This window comes from Eptatretus burgeri, chromosome 1 (genome assembly GCF_056783735.1).
Source record: "Eptatretus burgeri isolate ZD-2024b chromosome 1, Ebu_testis_v1, whole genome shotgun sequence".
NCBI classification, from domain to species: Eukaryota; Metazoa; Chordata; class Myxini; order Myxiniformes; family Myxinidae; genus Eptatretus; species Eptatretus burgeri.
The window spans coordinates 131,528,694-131,547,491 of record NC_140961.1 but is presented as its reverse complement, the minus strand read 5'-3'; the positions used below and the strand labels follow the sequence as shown (position 1 = coordinate 131,547,491).

Below are 18,798 nucleotides of genomic sequence, written 5' to 3'. Positions count from 1 at the left end.
AGGTAATTATAAAATAGCTTACCTGTAACCTGTACTCTCACTCAAAGATTTCTGTCCAGTTGCTTTGAGATAACTTGCCCGACGCGATGCTCCTTGAGGAGAAATATTTTCCAAGACGTCGGTTTCCTGCCAGTGTCGCCCGTAACCCGAGCCCTCACGGCACGAATCCCGCCATCTCGGCTCGAGTTGTGACTCACCCCCACTATACAAATCATCCCTTTCATCCTCTTCATCATCATCTTCATCTTCCTCTTCTTCTTCCTCTTCTTCCTCCTCTTCTTCGTCTTCCTCCTGGTCAGTCTGCTGGAGTACCCCCTCGAGGTCACCTTCGCTTTCTTCATCCATAGCCTTGATGTAGCTGCCACTACGCATCCGCCGGCATGGGATGTCATTGTCGGAGCCTCCCTCAGCCACGGAGTCCCAGCCACCTCGTGGGATCTGGAAAAGTACAAAAGCTATGCAAATAAGAATCGATTCGTCCACATCGGTCACAAGTAAGTAAACAGTTTGTTGCACACCTCAACACTAGGTCCGCTATGGTGTACAAAATTTACAAATCTTAAATAAAGACAAGTCATCAAGTGGATCCCATGCCAATTATAGAACTACTACTTGCCAAAACATCAAACAGAGATGCCACTTTCATAAGAAGTACTTTTGTAATGACTGACCTGCAGCAGGTGACAGCCTGCATGCTCGGATGGCTTTCCGAAGCCAAGAGACGATTTGCGGAAGACTTCTGCAGCCTTGTTCATGGTCATTGTAGGCCATCCACTATGCTTCACCATCCTATCATCAGGCAAAACTTCACCAGACATGTTTGGAACGAGTGATTGTGATCCAACACCCATAGACGGTGGCAGGTCATCATAGCCAAGACACTGCATGGCACTGAGCTGAGGTTTCAGAACGCACTCTGTCATTGCCCCAGTTGTGGGATCAATGTAGTAGGATGAGGGCAAGTCCGTTTGACCCAGCCCACTTGACGAGCTCATGATGCCCATTCCCAAAGCTGTCCCCGTCATGGACACACCTCCCTCTGAGACTGGCATTCCCAGATTGCATCCTGACGAGGGAGGCATCACCATTCTGGTTCCAGATGGTGCCATGGTGAGTGCAGAAGGACCATACCCTGGACCTGAAGCTGGTATGACCATCCCTCCAGCTGATCCTGCGAGTGTCATTCCAGAGCATGTGGTGGAAATCCCAAGGCCAGAGGTGGAGCTCGTCATTCCCACACCAGATGAAGAATTTCCAAGACCTCCGGAAGAGCTGGCCATTCCCATTGCTGAAGCTTGGCTGGGCAGGCCCATTCCAGTTGCCAAACCAATGCTGGGGCTCGTCACCCCAATCCCAGAAAGACCTCCACTCCCAGTAGAATGGTGGCGATGATGGTGGTTAAGGTTACTATCAGAGTTCCACCAGCCCCCTCCTGTTCCAACCTGTACCATTCCAGAGGATCCCCCCTTTCCTCCAGAGACACTGCGAGAATGCCGACCCTCAACTTTTCGCTCTTTGCCAAATTTACCATGTCGTCGGCCATGAGTATCTAAACCCCCACGTAGACCCGCATTAATCCCCTTTCCGGGCATTTCCATAGAATGAGATTTGGTGAAGAGGCGCTGGACCGAGTGCACCAGATGGCGGATACGCCCAGCACTATGACTACGTTGCTCCAGGGTGAGCCGCTGGTACTGCAATGTGCGGAAGCCATCACGTCCATGTCCAGGCAGCTGACGTTCAAAGTGGTCAAGCAGGCTTGGTGGAATGCGATGCGCCCTGCCTGAAACACTTCCTGGATGGGCGAGAGTCATGGAGCCATCCTCACGTGGATCATAATAAGAAGCTGTTGTTGGAAGGCCAACAACAGCCCGACCATTGCTTCCACAGCTACCACCACTCCGCACGAGTGTTCCACCACCTCCATTGCCACTGTAATGATGCATCCTGTAGAAAGTGAAAGAAGCTTTTATTGCATGAACAATAAAAACGAATTAAAGAGATGTTATTATGCTTTTGTGTGAAAAACAAGGACATCAGCAGATATGGTGAAAAATTAAGGACCAACACTAACAGGATAGGCACAGTGATATTGTGCTCACCTCTGAGTTGTCTAGTTACAGGCTAATTACTGTGGAAAACAAATCATATTAGAGACTTTCATATTGATAAAGAGCAATATACTATTTCTCAAAGAAAAGGGGATGTTAAGCTGGCTGTCCAATTGCAAGTTCACAATCTCAACTTCCTCTGGACAGCAGATGGTTCTACTCTTGCAGTACCTCCTGCAGAAGGTCTACAGATTGGATGTGCAAGGGCAAGAAAAAAAGGTAGAATTGAGAAAAAATAAAATTGCGGGAAAGGGAAGAGTACAGAGGAAAGAATGGAGGGAAGTAAAAGGGAAATTGACTTCCATAAAACAGGCATTACAAAAGTAGACGAATAAGAAGAAGAGTACCAGTTATCTTTGAAGGAGTCAAACGTTGTTCTTCTTAACAGGAGGAAAGGTGGTTTTTATATAATGCATGATCGGGCGGTGAGTTCAACTCACAACCTCATTTGAAAATGTTGGTTTTGAGAAAAGAAAGTAACTGTAAAAGGTAAGTGAACACATTCCTGAACGAGTTTGCAAACTTCTCTACAAACGAGAGTTCAGCCCCAGTGATGATTGGAGATACAGCCAGCAGTGGCTTTTTTAAAGTGGGTGATGTTCAATTTGAACGCAAGTGTTTAATTTCATTTCACCGAAGTAAATAACCTGACTTGGTGGAATTTTTTTCTTTGTCTGGTATGAGTGGTCTCTGAGTCTGGAAGGTAGGCGGTTCAATTCTGATGACGACTTGGTCATATCGGATATATAAAATTCCCCGAAGGCCAAAGTAGTCGTGGGTCGTGCGTAAAACCAGCTCACTCCAGAATAGGTCTCCTCACTCCAGTTTTGGCTATACAAGGGGAGCAGTATCTCAGTGCGATTCTTCATTGACAGTGCTTTTATTGGATTCGCTAGATATCCCTTATTGTCAGGTTTTCCGTGTGTGTGTGTGTGTGTGTGTGTGTGTGTGTGTGTGTGTGTGTGTGTGTGTGTGTGTGTGTGTGTGTGTGTGTGTGTGTGTGTGTGTGTGTGTAACGTGAGGCTCCACAGCACAAGCCAGCAAACCGATTTCGATCAAACTTGGCGAACAGGTGCCATATGAGCTAGGAGTGTGGGCGTTTGAGTTTCGTTGCTAAGCAACCACCCGTTGCTATGCAGCAGCCGAAAAACCGTGTTCACTATTTTCAATACTTGTCCAACAGTTTTGAATGTGGAGAAACGAGACTTCGGAATTAAACATTGAGATATTTAGAAAATTTTACTCGAGCCGATTTTTGATTTAGGTTTTATTGTTCAAATGGTAGTCCTTCAAAAATAGGGTGTCGATTTACCGTCATTTTTTATGAGGGGCTTAGGAAAGTGGGCGGAGCTTAGGGAAAGTGGACGTGGTTGATGATAAGTGGGAGTGGCGTAGGAAAGCGGGCGTGGCTTATGGAAAGTGGGCGTGGCTTATGAAAATAATGTGTGGCTCAGGAGGTGGTCAAACAAGAGCATTGAGAGAAGTATATCGGGTTTTCTGTCTGTGTGTCATTTACACTTTCCTCCATCTCCACTCTGAGGAGTGCCAGTTGGCAAAATACGCAATTTTAGGAAAAATCTTGCCAGGCAGAGGAACAATTGTGTGTGAACCAATACGTCTTGGCAATCAATCTTCGTCGGTGGATCGGTCAGAATGAAAAGCATCGTATCCAGCGCTTCGATCCTAGCGGATCCCTCGTCGCCTACTGGCTTGTATTTTCTTTTTGTTGGATACAAAATCTCGACTTATGGGAGAACAAGGTAATAGAGGGTAAAAAAATTTAATAACAGATGTACAGTGGAGCAGCAGGGCAACAGTTGGACACAACAAACAAAGGTATGAACGAACAAGTAAAGAGGAGACGACGGGAGGAAACAGCAACCTGAAAGTAAGACGGTTGTGTTAGGAAAGGGTTTAATGGAGGTAGGAAATATGGATAGGGAATGGGGATGACACGAGATGATAATGCACTGTCTGCTTGAAGCCCTGGAAGGAAGAATAGGACATAATGACCTCTGGAAGATGGTTCCATAGATGGAAGAAGCAATAAATGAAGGAATTAATGTGTGCAGTCATCCTGGATTTTTACTGGAAGAACAAGTGCATTCTGGAATTGCTGGGGAGGGATGGAGGACTGAAAGAGCAGAAGGATCGATGCTGGAGAAGAACAGGTTAAAAAGAAAAATAGACACCACCGACTGACCTGCAATGTGAAAACAACAGACCTTATGCTTCGGCATCATCATGGGAGATTCCAATAAATTTGAAGGCTTCAGATTCTACATATTCCAGGAGACAGAAACAGAGACAGAGACAGATGTGATGCTGGGACACCAGCCCGTAGTGGAGAGCAGTACTCCATTGAGCAATGGCCAAAGGCTGTAAGCAGTTATGACTTTTCAATAAATGACGGAGCTTTTAGACAGATGATGCCTTATAGTTGGCTTTGGCTTTGTCGCTGGCTTTGGAGGTCAGATTAGCGATTTGATTGCCCCAAGAGAGGTCATGGCTGATGGTAAGACCAATACTTTCAAGAGATGACCTCGTCCATTACGTGACCATGCAAATACATCAGTGGGTTCGTTTGACAATCCGTTTGACAACAGGATGAGACTAAGATTTTCAGTTGTCTGACAAACATCAAATCGATTCCAGATTAGCAGAATATGATGCAGATGCAATCTGCCTGTGCCACAATGTGGAGTCCTCTGTAAAAATAAAAATAAACAAATAAAAGAGAAGAAAAAATGATTTTGAGAGCATTGGATACATGTATATAAATATGCCTGGTGTTGGCTTAATGGTTAAGGTGGTGGGCTTGGGATCCAAGGGTCCTGAGTTGAAATCCCGCTTGGCTGTTGAATTAATACCAGGTGGGGTTGATTCTGCCTGTCATCCTTCCGAGGTTGGCAAAATTGAGTACCAGCTTGCTGGTGTCCTGTGTCAGAGTGGTGACCCGTCCAGGATTGTGCCCAATAGCCCAGGAGACTGCAAAGGCAGCACCAATGCTCTGCACAGAGTATGGTCCCAATGGATGGATGGATGGATGGATGGATGGATGGATGGATGGATGGATGAGTACCTGGTGGAGGAAAGTGTTCTCTCTGAGCTACTACATCCCTATATTTCTCAGTCTCCCTGATTGGATGACTTCCAGACACAAAGTTGTGGATAGATAGAAGATTTGAGATTGAAGGGTTGAAACCATGATGATGGAAAGTTCCAAGCTGATCATCTGCATGGTAATTAAATTAGTGTCAATAATCTGAATGTAATTTTTTTTTAACCACCATTCTTCACCTTCCCCGTTGATCACTCACTACATATTTAATACCTTCCTTAGCAGCTACTCTGCATTCCAAGCAGACACCACACAAACACAGCACAAGCATTTTCTACCACCAGGTTTCATCAGGAACCCATGACCATAACTCAGGTATCCAGAAGCAGAGGCAATGCAATCATTGAAGTTACAACACATTACAAAATAACATTAACCTTACCTCAGTTAAACCGATAAACTCTATCCCTCACACCTGTGATTATATCAGGTACGTCCCACCACTCACATGCACCTGTAATAATACTGACAATTATTACCTCCCTCGCTCAGTGCTTAATATGGATCATCAGAATGAGGCACACGCATGCTGGGTCAAAACGTCTTTTCATATACCGGTATTTCGCTCAGTGACGTTACCGCCATCAAAAATAACGTACCTCCAGATCATTCCACCACTACTTGAGAATTGTGGATGGGTGGTTCTGGACATGAGGACAGAGTGATAAGGATGGGTGTCTCTGCACCTGCATAGGGTGAGGATATGATGGGTGGTTCAGCACCATGGAGGGTGAGATGAGGATGAGTGTGAGATGAAGTTCCGCACCTGGAAGAGGTAGGTGAAGATGGGTGGTTATAGCCCAGACTAATTTGAGGAGACATTTTGTGCTCTAAACAAGTAAAATAATAAGAACATTACAAGTTCGATCTGGCTTCGGTTATTACATGTGGAGGGAGGTATAAGTTCGACAAGAATTGGCACCAACAGATGACACGAGTATTTCTGTTTATAATAAGCATGGAATGACAATGGATGTGAAGTGAAGCTAAGTTGTCCTGTATCTAAGACAAGTGTTCTGAATATTGGTCGATAAACATCCATACAGGTTGAGGAAAGCATACAGTACATGGTTCTGCATGTAAGAAAATAGATGAGGGTGAAACACTGTGCACAAAATAAAAGGAAAGTGATCATGAGCAGTTCATAACCTGGGAAAAGTGCTGCTCGAATTGAGATGATCAGCAAGCGATAAAGGAATCGTTGAGGTGGTGGTGGGAAGATTGTAGCCATGCATCGAGCCAGGAATGCACTCGTTGGGCAGCGAACCACGAGGGGCAATGGAACCGACAGGAGGGGCCTGCTCAAGTAGAGGATGAGGAGGGCCGAATATATAGGCCCGTCGATTCTCCTCGCCCATCCCCGAGCTGTGGAGCGTGACGTCGGAAACAAGTGTCGGATACGTTACCGACGCTCCCCAATGTGGCTGTGTGCGCCCAGCTGCCAGGCCGTTCATCAGCTCCAATGAAACACCGCTGCTCAGCTTGGCAAGTCCAGGTTTGTCCTCTCCACCAGTTCTCACCACTGTTTGTCTCCAGCTGCAGATCCCAAACAATATGACAACTTGATTTACAACAGTAATAAACAAATTGGAAATTGGAAATTGTCAGCAGAAGAGAATAAAAGGTTCTTGAAAGCTTATTTTTAAAGGCCCCCATTACAGCTTTTCATGGGAGGAATGGGACATTAGTGTGTGTGTGTGTGTGTGTGTGTGTGTGTGTGTGTGTGTGTGTGTGTGTGTGTGTGTGTGTGTGTGTGTGTGTGTGTGTGTGTGTGTGTGTGTGTGTGTAAGGGGGGGAGGGGGATGGGGTGGCAGGGGATATCAAAAATAAGATAAGTCAAAGATAAGAATAAAGGGGTGGATCAGGAACTTAAAATCCATAGTGGAAAAAAAAGTGATTGTCATATTCTTGCAGCTTTAAAAAAGATAAAAGTGCTGCATCCTTACTTGACGCTCAGCCATGAAAAAAGAGGATACAGCCCGAACAAAGGATCGTGGGACATACTTGACCCAGGCAGATGTACACCCACATGACCCCAAAACATTTTTTTTTAAAACTTTTTATAATATTTTGGCATTTTCACAAATATAATGTTTACATTTTAGAGGCAAAGGTTACACTCCAACTGGACACCAACACACACCTCTTCCTCAGCGGCATAGTGCGTGGTGTGGCGAACTTCAGAGCCAGAGCAATGCAAAAACGCAGGGAAGAATAAAATCATGTACGTAAATTGTTTCTCCTGATATTTTGCACAATTCATTTCATCAAGTTATTGGAGGATTTTAAAACGTATGGCCTTGCATCCAATTTGAATTTGCCGGGACAAAGCGACCTTTCTTTTTTTTCCGGGCTAATTTCCCATGCTGTGGACCGTGAATAAAGGGAAATATGCAATGATGAAAATATGTTCTGAATGTTTGTTATAACCAAGGTGCCTGACACAGAGGTCTGACTTTATATGTAAGCATGCCGTGCCTTAAAATATACACAGGACACCATCTGAAAAGGATAAACCACTTCCGACCACTCATTGCACATCGTCCGTAAACGGCAAAAACTCACAGGCGCTTTTCTAATCATAAAGCCATAAAACTGAGAAACACTACCTCCCTCAGGGAGTGATCGTGCCAATGCAAGATTACGTGACGTCTCAATGTCTTGGTTCATGTGACCCTGCCATTAGTAGAGCGAGGCTGCACCAGCCAATTTTTATCTACGCATATTTTTGTTGCGGATATTTTCCGACAGTTTTGTGAATTTTCCTGGGATACTGGCTTCGAGTTGCATCAGTATGCCACATTTCAGCTTTCTAGCATACCTAGAAAGCCTGGTGTTGGCTTAGTGGTTAGGGTGGCGGCTTGGGATCCTTGGGTCCTGAGTTCAAGCAGCGTTGGCCGCTGAATTAAAATACACCAGGAGGTTAACTCAGTCTGTCATCCTTCCGAGGTCGGCAAAATGAGCACCAGTGTACTGGTAATGGGGACACTGCATCAGCGGCATAGCCACGTCCAAACCAACGATGCAACGAGAGAGAGAGAGAGAGAACCGAGAGAGAGAGAGAGAGAGAGAGAGAGAGAGAGAGAGAGAGAGAGAGAGAGAGAGAGAGAGAGAGAATACCGAGAAAGTACTGTTATGTGGCGGGGGTGGGGGGTGGGGATCCATAAATACAATGTGCAAAGAATAGTTTGGTCTGTGTGCTCAAGTAGATTTTATTTATGTTCGTAAGAGGGATCTGTCAGAGGTACTCGCAAGTTGCATTGTAAAACATGCACCGAGGAGGTTGTGCTTGGAAATTATCAGGAAGTTGCGGGTAAGGTTGCATTGTGTGGGCCTTCTGTACAAGCAAGACCAGGTGGAGGATTTGATAACAAAGGGAGATAGTGCGACATTTAGAATGGAAACAACATAGGCTGTTTGGCTAACGGCTGCAGGTTAGGTTGGATAATTGAGTTGTGGATCCCTGGGGAGGGGTGGGACAGCCTGAAAGGTAGCGCCACCCACTATCAGTAGGCAGCCAAAGAGAGGGATCTGCCATGCTGAAAGGCAGGCCCGAATGTTATAAAAGCCACGTATGAGCATACACGTGAGAGGGTTGACCTTCAAGGGAACATCAGACGCTGTCTCTGCTTTATCTCTTTCCATGGACGGACAGGTGAGAGATCGCAGATGCGATCTCCCGTCCATCACATTGCATCACCATCTTTTCAACAGCCTACACGACCATATCCTTCACCAGCCTGCATGACCACAGATTGTGGTGGCACCAAGATCAGTGGGCCTGCCTCAAATCCACACCCATGTTTCCATCCCTTTGCTCTGTGAATCAATATTTTGGTGCTATCATCAAGGTGTAGTTTTCTTGTATTTCAAGTTGTGTTCCCTTCTTCCCTTATTCATTTGTCTCAACCACCAGATCTGTTCCATTTATTTATAGTGTCTTGTCTATCCTCATCCTCCGCAATATTTTTCCCATCTTCTGCCTTCACGAGCATTCGGAACAACCGCTAAATTTGGTTTAGATTTGAGTGATCTTTGGGGGAGAGCAAATGGTTATTGAACAGTGAAAATTATGAACGCCATATGAAAATTATGAACGTAAATCCATCCATCGTTTGGTTAATCACGAGAATCAAAGACCCTCGGCGGGACGTCCGACATTAGTCAACGCGACCTTAAACATTTATATCAGCGAGTGAATAAATGGGTTTTTATATTTTCTTATTTGGTTGCAGCCTCTGGCTGCTTGGCTGCATCATTTTTCTCAGGGTGCGGCTGTGCTACTGATGTAATGCACCTGTTACCAGCACACTGGTACTCATTTCATCAACCTTGGAAAGATGACAGGCTTAGTCAACCTGCCTGCTGTTAATTTAACAGCATGAGGGGCTTGAGCTCAAGACCCTCAGATCTTAAGCCAGCCACCCCAACAGTTCAGCCACCACCATGCAAGTGAATTTGTGAGTGGTTATAAAGAGCTTTGATTATGTCTCACACGGTAAAACCGCATAATCCACAAACAACAACCATCCTTCTGCCACCCAGACGATTATTCCTGTTAATGCAAACCATTCAAACAGAAGGCACGTGATGCGATTGGCTGATGAATCGAAATATGTGGAGTGTGACGAGCACTCCCCCAATCTCCAATGGATCTAAAGTCCTACACTAAAGTGTCACCTCCAATGTAGAGGCCTCAGCCCTGTGACGCTGTCAAACAAAGGTTACATGGTCAACATCAGTTGCATGCCCACTAATGGAAGAATAAAAACTGGTTATTTGGGTAAATTTGAACACCCCTTTTGAAAACAATTAACAGGGTGCTCATCATAAAAAACCATAACAAGCCTTACCAAGATGGTGGCACACCATCTTGGTCAGCCCACTGTCACCTCGCAGGGGTCTTAAGCTGCCATTTTGTTTTGGCCTGCTCAAAAATGCCTTGCCTTGGAACAAATCACAACGGTTTCTGTACAATAAAGCACTCAGAATTTATTTTTTCACTTTCCTCACTCGTATCATCAAACGCCTGATCTTCATACCTATGAATCACTGTACACATCACTTTTGTGGTGCTATAGTTTTCAAATTAGGAGCATGAAGCTATTTTATGCATGATGATGTGATTCTCCACGGTGGCTTCTCATACTCCAATTAAAGTATATAATCGAAATCTGTCTTCGGATTTTAGGACCAGAGATCGTAGACTAAGTTTTGAAATATGGAGTGAAATCTGAAAATTTTAAGAAACTCTTGATTCTTCTCGGCATATTTACTTTTGGCAAGGCTCTGCTACCTCCTCCAAATTTACACAAGAAAATGTGAAATTGCCAAGCAGTAAATTAACTTTTTCGACTGTTTGGACAATTATATTGAGTGAAGAAAAGATTACGGAATGTGCACAAGTGTGTAACTTCATTGAGTGCAACAAAAATAATAGAGCAGTGGGACGGCAGGAGTGAGGGAGGTTCTTATCCTAGCCTCTTCGCTGCTAGCCACCCCCCCCCCCCCCCCACTCTCGGTCACGCCTCTGATCATGTTTCGGTTCTCTGCCACTTTATGGATGTCCACCATCTTGTTCATTTCTTAAGCACACCCAAATTTGAAAAATATTTCTTTTAAATTTTGCCACAGCCAAACCATGCGTTTTGCACTTAAATTTTGTAATTTTTCCTGGGAAACTTGGGCCAATCCCAATCCTGACACCAGTTGTCAAGTCAGAATGGGATTTGAGCAGAGGTCCAATATCTTACTCCTGACTCAGTTGTTGCATCAGGGTCCAACTCACGCAGACCCTCTGAGCCGGAGGTAAAAAGACATCCACAAATGACCCAAACGATCTTCGAATTCACACTCCGTTTCATAGATTGTAAGAATTGTGTTATTCCCCCAAAGGAGCGCTCAAATAAAACCGAAAATGGCAGATGTTTGTGAAGGAAGGCAGAAGGCAGAAGGCAGAAGGCAGAAAAACATTTCTTCCAAATAATGGTTTATTATGAAAGGAAATGAATACTGGGGTGGAAGACAAAGCAACATAAATAAATGGAACAAACCAGCCACTCAAAATACAAATGAATAGGGAGCACACGTACTTATAATGCAAGAAAACTATAAAACCTAACTCCAGCGCTGGCCCCAAAATACCAGATTTAAACAAGAAATAAAAGGGCAGGTGTAGACTTCAGCAGGCACGATCCAGTGTTGAGTCCAGTGTGGGCTGTGCATGCTGGTGTTGACAAAGGGTGGTGCGGAACGGGGTGTGGGGGAGGGGGGGTGCCGATGAGGAGATGGCGATGAGGAGATCCCAGCCATCAAGAGGAGGGTGGTGGGGTGGGGGGGGGTTGGAAGAGCGTGCGGCAGTGTGGATAATGATCCCCCCCACCCTCTCCGTCGCTCCACTCCCACCCAGTTCGATAGAAAGAACAAAGAAACAGTACACCATACTCTGTCCGAGACACTTCAGGTCACAAGACTGTTCTCCAGCAGTGCGCAACCAAACAGGATGACAGATCATTATTACAAAGTAGAAAAATGCTCTAAACTATGCAAACACAAAAGGAGGTCTATACCTTAATTGTGATGTCAGGCCTCCCACCCCCTCCACGCCCATTAATGTATCAAGATATAATTTTTTTTCTGGAATCCGAGGTACAACTCTCATATAATGTGTTCATTCCCCCAATCTCCGACTGTGACTCCCCGCAACTCAAAATTCCAGATCTCAAAAAGCTCATGAATCAGTTCCACTAGGAAATAGTTTGTTACCTATATCCCTTTTCTCTCAGCATCAGAAATCTATCCTTTTGTCTTACAATCAGTATCTTTACAAACACCATGTTTCTCAGTCGTATAAACTTTCTCAGTCACTGCTGAGTTCAAAGTAATCCCACCAGGTTTTCATTCATCCTCCCACCCATCAACCTTCACTCACTCTTCCTGACGTTATTTTTTCGATGTAAATCGTGTGTCTGTGATCACATGATAAGATCCACAGTTGAGGTGATGAGTGTCAATTTTTTTTTTTTTAAACTTGACCTTGATATTTTCCACCACCGGTCTGATCTTGAAAATAACTGGCCAGCTGTTACAGTTCATTCTGTACGGCACAAGATCCATGAACAGAACTTGAAACTCCCCGACGATCTTTTGGCCAATAAGCGACAAGACTCGCAAAATTAAGCAGCTTAACAGTTCCTCCAATGTTGAATGGACGACCACATGTATTCCGTAATATAGTTGCAATCATTCCTGACAATCTACCCCTCTTTCAAGTTGAAAAAAAAAAACATTTTCGAACAAAGGTTTGAATTTTGTTCCAGTTTCAAAAAAAATAAAAAAAATCTGACGAGTTCACTGCAAAACACAAGATCTCTTCGACACACAAAATCGAAAGCTTTTCATCACGACAGACCAACACAAACACTGGTTCCAACCAACCTGATAAAAAGACGAATTTCAATTGTTCGGCATCTATCATTCCAACTGGACTCCCCTTGAGGGTCAGTTTACTTCAGTTGATCTATTCATCAAATAATGTCGTAGAGATTTTGAAAAAATTACCCCCGTGCGGGAGTGAGGGTCATCTCTGCGAGAAAATATATAGCCTCCTGAAGGTAGGGCAGTTTTTACAAACTTTGAAGTCACGTGACACGAAAACGAAAGCGAAAATCGAAAATCCGGCCTGACCAAATTTAGATATTGTCCCATAGATTCATATGCTACAATCAAATTCAAGATCGCTTGAGAAATGTAGGAGATAGATTTTGAAAATCGTCATTTTAACATTTTTTGCCAACTTTGAAGTCACGTGACATGAAAACGAAAGTGAATATCGAAAATCCGGCCCGACCAAATTTAAATATTGTTCCACAGATTCATATGCCACAAGCAAATTCAAGATCGCTTGAGAAATGGCGGAGGAGATAGAATTTGAAAATCGTCATTTTCGCAATGGACGGACGGACGGATCGAAGGACATCTACACCCATATTATTAGGTCATGCTCGAAGAGATGACCTAAAAAGGTGGAACCAAGGACAAATCAATACATTTCACATTCATTAAAAATAATCCTGATGAAAAGTCAAGCATACCAGCTTGACGAAGGATGAGAAGGGCGGCGGACCTCCAGACTAAGTCCGACAGACCGTAGAGAAGCCGCCAGATTGAGGCGACGCCGAAGGCCATTGCCCTGCACACAATGTCCACAAGACCCTGTCCACCTTCCTCCAATGGAAGATTCAGGATCTGTGGACGAAGCCAGTGATTTCCACTCCAGAAAAAAATTGTTAAGATTTTCTGTATGTTCAGCAAAAAATGATCAGGAGGTGGTATGGCTTTGATCCTGTGCCACAATAGAGATGCTGCTAAGTTATTGATGACCAGGACTCGGCCTCGATAAGAGAGCCGAGTCAGTAAGCCTTCCATTTCAGCAGTTCTTGTTTGAGAGCTTCAGCGAGACCCTGCCAATTATTTGCTTGTGTTTCTGCGTCACCGATGAAAACGCCAAGGTACTTCATTCCGTTGTAAGACCAGGTGAGGCGTTCCGGAAGAACAGGCATGGGCAGCTGGCATGGGACAATGCACGGTGCCTGGCACTTGTTCCAGTTTGTTGCAGCTGAAGAAACTAAACCAAAATAGTTCAAACAGTCCACCAGTTTCTTGATCTCCTTGCTTGTGCGTACAATGGCACAAATATCATCAGCATAGGCAGAAACTTTCACAGGTTCTACTTGCAGATTTGTGTATCCAGTTAAGAAGCTGCGCACTTTGATTCGGAGAGGCTCGATAGTTAGAGAGTACAAAATGCCAGATAAAGGACATCCTTGACGGATACCCCTTCCAACCTTTACAAGTGAAGTCAGTTCAGAGTTTACTCTGAGCACTGAGGAAATGCCATGATAAAAAAAGTTTTATAAGGGAGGTAAACCTGGGACCAAGTCCAAAACACTCGAGAACCTTGAAAAGATATGCATGACTAACACGGTCAAAAGCTTTCTCTGGCTCAAGCACAATCAAACCAAGATTATCATTTTTAGCTTCACACACGTCCCAAAGATCTCTTATAAGGAATATGTGATCATGTATCTGTCTGTTCGGGATACAATATGACTGATCACTTTGAATGAAAGACTCTAGGAGGGGGAGATACGTCGAGTGAAAGCTTTGGAAAATATTTTATAGTCAGAAGTGAAAATAGAGATTGGGCACCAGTTGCCAATAAGCTGAGGGTCCCCTTTTTTCGGTAATAAAGTATTTACTGCTATACGACAGCTCATTGGCAGTTCCCCATATTGTAAAGAACTAGTAAAGACCTCCAAAAGCTGGTCTTTTTATCAAAATGAAAGAAACATTTTGTTGGCGAGTCCAAATTAAAATCTGATCCATCCGTTATCGGATCATTGCACCTTTCACTTGATAGTCAACAAGATCATTTGAAAGGGCCTTTTTTCCAGAAGCAGATGGTTATTTGTTGTACTGGGGTTGTTTGCATCGGATTGTAATTTCAATATTTCGTTTTCTCGTACAATACTTTCCTTTTTTGCACTAAAAGATGAGAAGTGATTAAACTGTTGGCAAAAGACAGCAATCTGTGCCTTTGCATAGTCCCACCATAATCTAGGGTTACTTAAACTATTCTTTCGTTCGATGAGGTTATTCCAAAACACCCCAAAGGCTTCACAAAAAGTAACATTCTCAATTAACATGAGGTTAAACTTCCAATATGGACTGCCATTTTGCTGCAGAACAAGCTGAAAGGAGAATGTTGTCATCAGGTGATCAGAGAAAAGAGAAGGCATGATATCAGATTTTAATATCGTTGTGGCTTCCCGCCCGTCGGCGTGCGGGTGACCGCTTCGAGCCAATGGCGGCCGCTCTCGCCCACCGAACGGACAAACCGAGTCACAGCTTTCGGATTAACGCCGAAATCCAGCTGCGGGTGTATCTTTAATCACACCACATCCTTGTCAATACTCTACCCGCACGCTACAGGGTCCGATCGCCGAATGGTCGATTTACGTAATTAATCACGAGGGCAGACTACCGAGAGACTGTCCCTCAACGGGGCCTGCTTGGAAACGAGCCGCTTAAGCAGCTTGCTCCGTTTTGTGAAAACCGAGCGGGGTATGATCGTGAAGCCCCGTTGGACCCGATTCTTTTATCGGTTATTAAAAAGCCAGATATATTCCGAACTCAATTATGGTAGTTCAATGATGGAAAGGACGCAACGAATGGGTGAACATTTAAACCATGACATTTATTTCACACTCGTAAGCGGTCATGCAGTCATATATGCAACCAATACACGTATGCAATCATGCAGTCATGTATGCAACCAATGCACGGATGGGACAAAACACGAACAAGACAACTAACTACAACTGTCTATTTATTATGTACACACATGCACTAAACAGTTCGATTTAACGGACTTGGCTCAACGTCATTCATGCAAAGAAAAACCCCAGAAAAGGCAAGGGGGCAGAACTGGACCTCGTGGGTCTTTATAAGTCACGGAGCTGTGGAGACCCCAAAAGCTCCGAGAGACCGCGCTGGTTACCTGTCGCCTTCTTGGCGACTCGCTGGGCGCTCCTCGACGTCCCGTCCACACGGCAGCTGGTGTGACCGCGGCTCGGCCCAGGCCTCGTCCACTCGGCCCGATCGACCGGGCCGCACGACAACGCCTCAGAGGAACGAACGGGCCATTGCTCTTTCAGAGTTGATGCTCTCTTAAGAGCCCGCCCGTTCCTCAGCGTCGTTTGGACTGTCCCGTGGCCCGATCACCTCGGACCGTTATGCCTCGAGTTGGCGACTCCTCTCCGGCCTTTCTCCAGCGACCCACTGTTCGGCACGGCACGGCAGGCTACGCTCCTAGCTCCAGTCTCCTCCGCTCTCTCCAGCTCCTGACCGACTGCAGACTCCAGACTCCAGACTGATCCAGCTCCCAACGCGACTCCACACAACTCTGCGCGCTTGGCGCCTCTGCGTGCCCTAATATTGGGTCCGTGAGGCGAGGTTTTGATCTCCGATCTCTCACCTCTGACCCCCCGCTGGCTCTGCCCCTTTTTATCTTTTGATCCCAATTGTCGGGAAGCTCGGAGAGAGTGGACGTTGGTGAAATCATCGACCCTCGCCCCAACGAAGGAGTCCCCGCGTCTTGTGGCAGAGATGTTGTTCATTCAGGACGCTGTTGCCGGTAATAAGATGGCGGCGTTCGTGAAGATGAAGGTGAGGCGATGTTTGTTGTGGCATAGGTGGTGAGGGGATGGCGTGGTGGTCGTTGTGGAGATGGTTGATGAGAGCGATGTTGGTGGTGGAGGTGGTTGTTGTGAAGCGGTTGGTCCAAAATAAAGATAGCAAAAGAAAAACGGCTAACTGAAGATTCACAGCCCTGCACACGAATAATTGTCCGTTAAAACATCGGTGGGGAAATCTATCTGAACACAGACTTATCGACATAACTGATCTAAAGGACCTGTATGGTGTTCTGTCAATTTACACAACCGTAACAATATCTTATCAAGTATTGCAGCATTGACATAAATTCTGTCGAACCGAGCTGGAGTGTACCTCTGGGACACACATCTTAACCAAGTGAACTAACATTGTCTGGGGTGTTGGATACGCCAAACATCCATGAGTCCCACAGTTTTTATAATTTTTTCCAAAGTTTTGGAATATTTTGGATGCGGCTCTACACCGTTTCTGTGTTAAGCAGGGTCAAGGGTAGTGTTGAAGTCACCACTCAATATAAAACAACAGTTCAAGTCAATTGTGCTTCGAAAGGCCTCCAGTTTGCTGAAAAGTATAACTTCTTCCTTATTCTCATTGGGGACATAAATGTTTACAAAAATAAAGATTTGATTGATGGCAATGAAGTGAAGACAAGCCAGACATCCAGGAATTATTTCATTATAATGAACTTGCCAGAGTGTTAATGAAGGAGAGACAAAGAAAGCAATCCTGGCAGTGAAGGAATTGATATCACTGAAGAACCACTGACCCTTCATGAGCCTTCTCCATTGGGCTTGGACAGTCAGATCTCGATGCGTCTCTTGCAATAACAAGACGTCCAGGTGCAAACGCCGAGTCAGATCTTTTACCTGAACTTTGCGTTCTAAACGAGCACCACCATTAATGTTCAGACTTCTGAAATTAACATTCATGTGCTTCTAAAGGGAAAGAAGAAAAATAAATAAATAAGAGAAACACACCATGAGGACCTCACTTAAGAAGCTCCTGTCGAGCTTTCTGGATCATTTTTTTAACCTGTGCTTCTGAGCCTCAGTGAAGTTTGGGGTGACAGGGTTACGTACAATTTCTTTCAATTTCGTAATTAACACCGGAAGATCAGGGAAATGATCTTTCAGTTCAATATTTCTCTTACGATAAGAATCCCTCAAGAAGTCCCGAAGTTCATCATCCGAAGGTCTGTTTTCAGCCTTTAGAATCTGAGAGGAGTCATCTTGACTTTCACCATCAGATTCCTCACATGGGGAATCCATTGGTGTTTCAGTTTCATTGTGAGTATCACATGATTGCTCGGTTTCAATGAAACAATCTTCTTCGGCCCCTTATGTATCAGAGTTACGTCTGGGGATTCTTCGGAATGGAAGGGAGTGGACTCCAAGCTTGTCCGTGACACGGCCACGGTGCTCGGGTCGTGAGTGTCACTCTCCATTGGAGGATTTAAACTATCCTCTCTCATTTCCTCAATGTTCTAAGTTGTTTCATTTATTGCTTTGGAAGAGAGAGACTGTAAAAGTTTCTCTTCCTCCTGTGACTGTTGGAGATGGGATCAGTCTACATAAGGAACGTTCTTGTGCGAGAGGACGCTCTCTGTGGGGTTGGAAACACTCATTGGGATTGGCAAGTTCGATACGATTGTTTCATTGATAACGTTTGAACAAGCGGACGTTTCTGGATTACTTTCTTCTTCCAGAAAGGCAAATCTGTTATTACATGGGATTCCAGTAATTACATTTTCACTGATTTGCCTTTTACCAGAAGGTGACACACGTGGTGCAAGGGATTTACGTTTTTTTTATTTTTGAGACGGTAATGAACCCCTCACATACACTGTCCATTGGGCTCATTGGGAGGGGGCGTGTCCACTTGTTGAACGAGTTTGTCCTGTCTGTCATTGGGAGGGGGCGTGTCCACTTGTTGAACGAGTTCGTCCTGTCCGTCATTGGGAGGGGGCGTGTCCACTTGTTGAACGAGTTTGTCCTGTCTGTCATTGGGAGGGGGCGTGTCCACTTGTTGAATGAGTTCGTCCTGTCCGTCATTGGGAGGGGGCGTGTCCACTTGTTCAGCCGGTTTATCCTGTCCGTTCGTTGAAAGGGAAACGTTAATATTAATCTGTGAGCCGTTACTCGGTTCGGCCGTGGAAAGCTGCGTTTTCCGAAGAGGGAAAACTGTTTAATGTGTCCCACTGCACCACAACCAAAGCACTTTAGGGTGTCAGTGTTTACATATACTTGGTAGTCGTGACTATTTACAGTGAACTTTAAAATGACGTTCAGAGAGGGATAATCCTTGTTAAGTACCATAAATACTTGTCTG

At 44.8% G+C, this 18,798-nt stretch overlaps 1 protein-coding gene across 2 annotated transcripts in view; it reads right to left on the bottom strand.

Moving 5' to 3' along the window:
- LOC147035430 (disks large-associated protein 1-like) overlaps positions 1–18,798 on the bottom strand; it is a 148,189-nt gene that overhangs the window by 88,196 nt on the left and 41,195 nt on the right. Inside the window, exons 1-4 of one of the 2 annotated variants that reach the window (XM_085898185.1) lie at positions 6,382–6,595; positions 5,832–5,998; positions 672–1,947; positions 23–438 (exon numbers count right to left, since the gene is read on the bottom strand). In XM_085898185.1, coding sequence (XP_085754311.1) covers positions 23–438; positions 672–1,947; positions 5,832–5,884 — 1,745 coding nt within the window. In that variant the 5' untranslated portion in view covers positions 5,885–5,998; positions 6,382–6,595. Of the gene's footprint in view, positions 1–22; positions 439–671; positions 1,948–5,831; positions 5,999–6,381; positions 6,769–18,798 lie in introns of those variants that run through there. The other variant, XM_085898177.1, reaches the window with a different exon arrangement.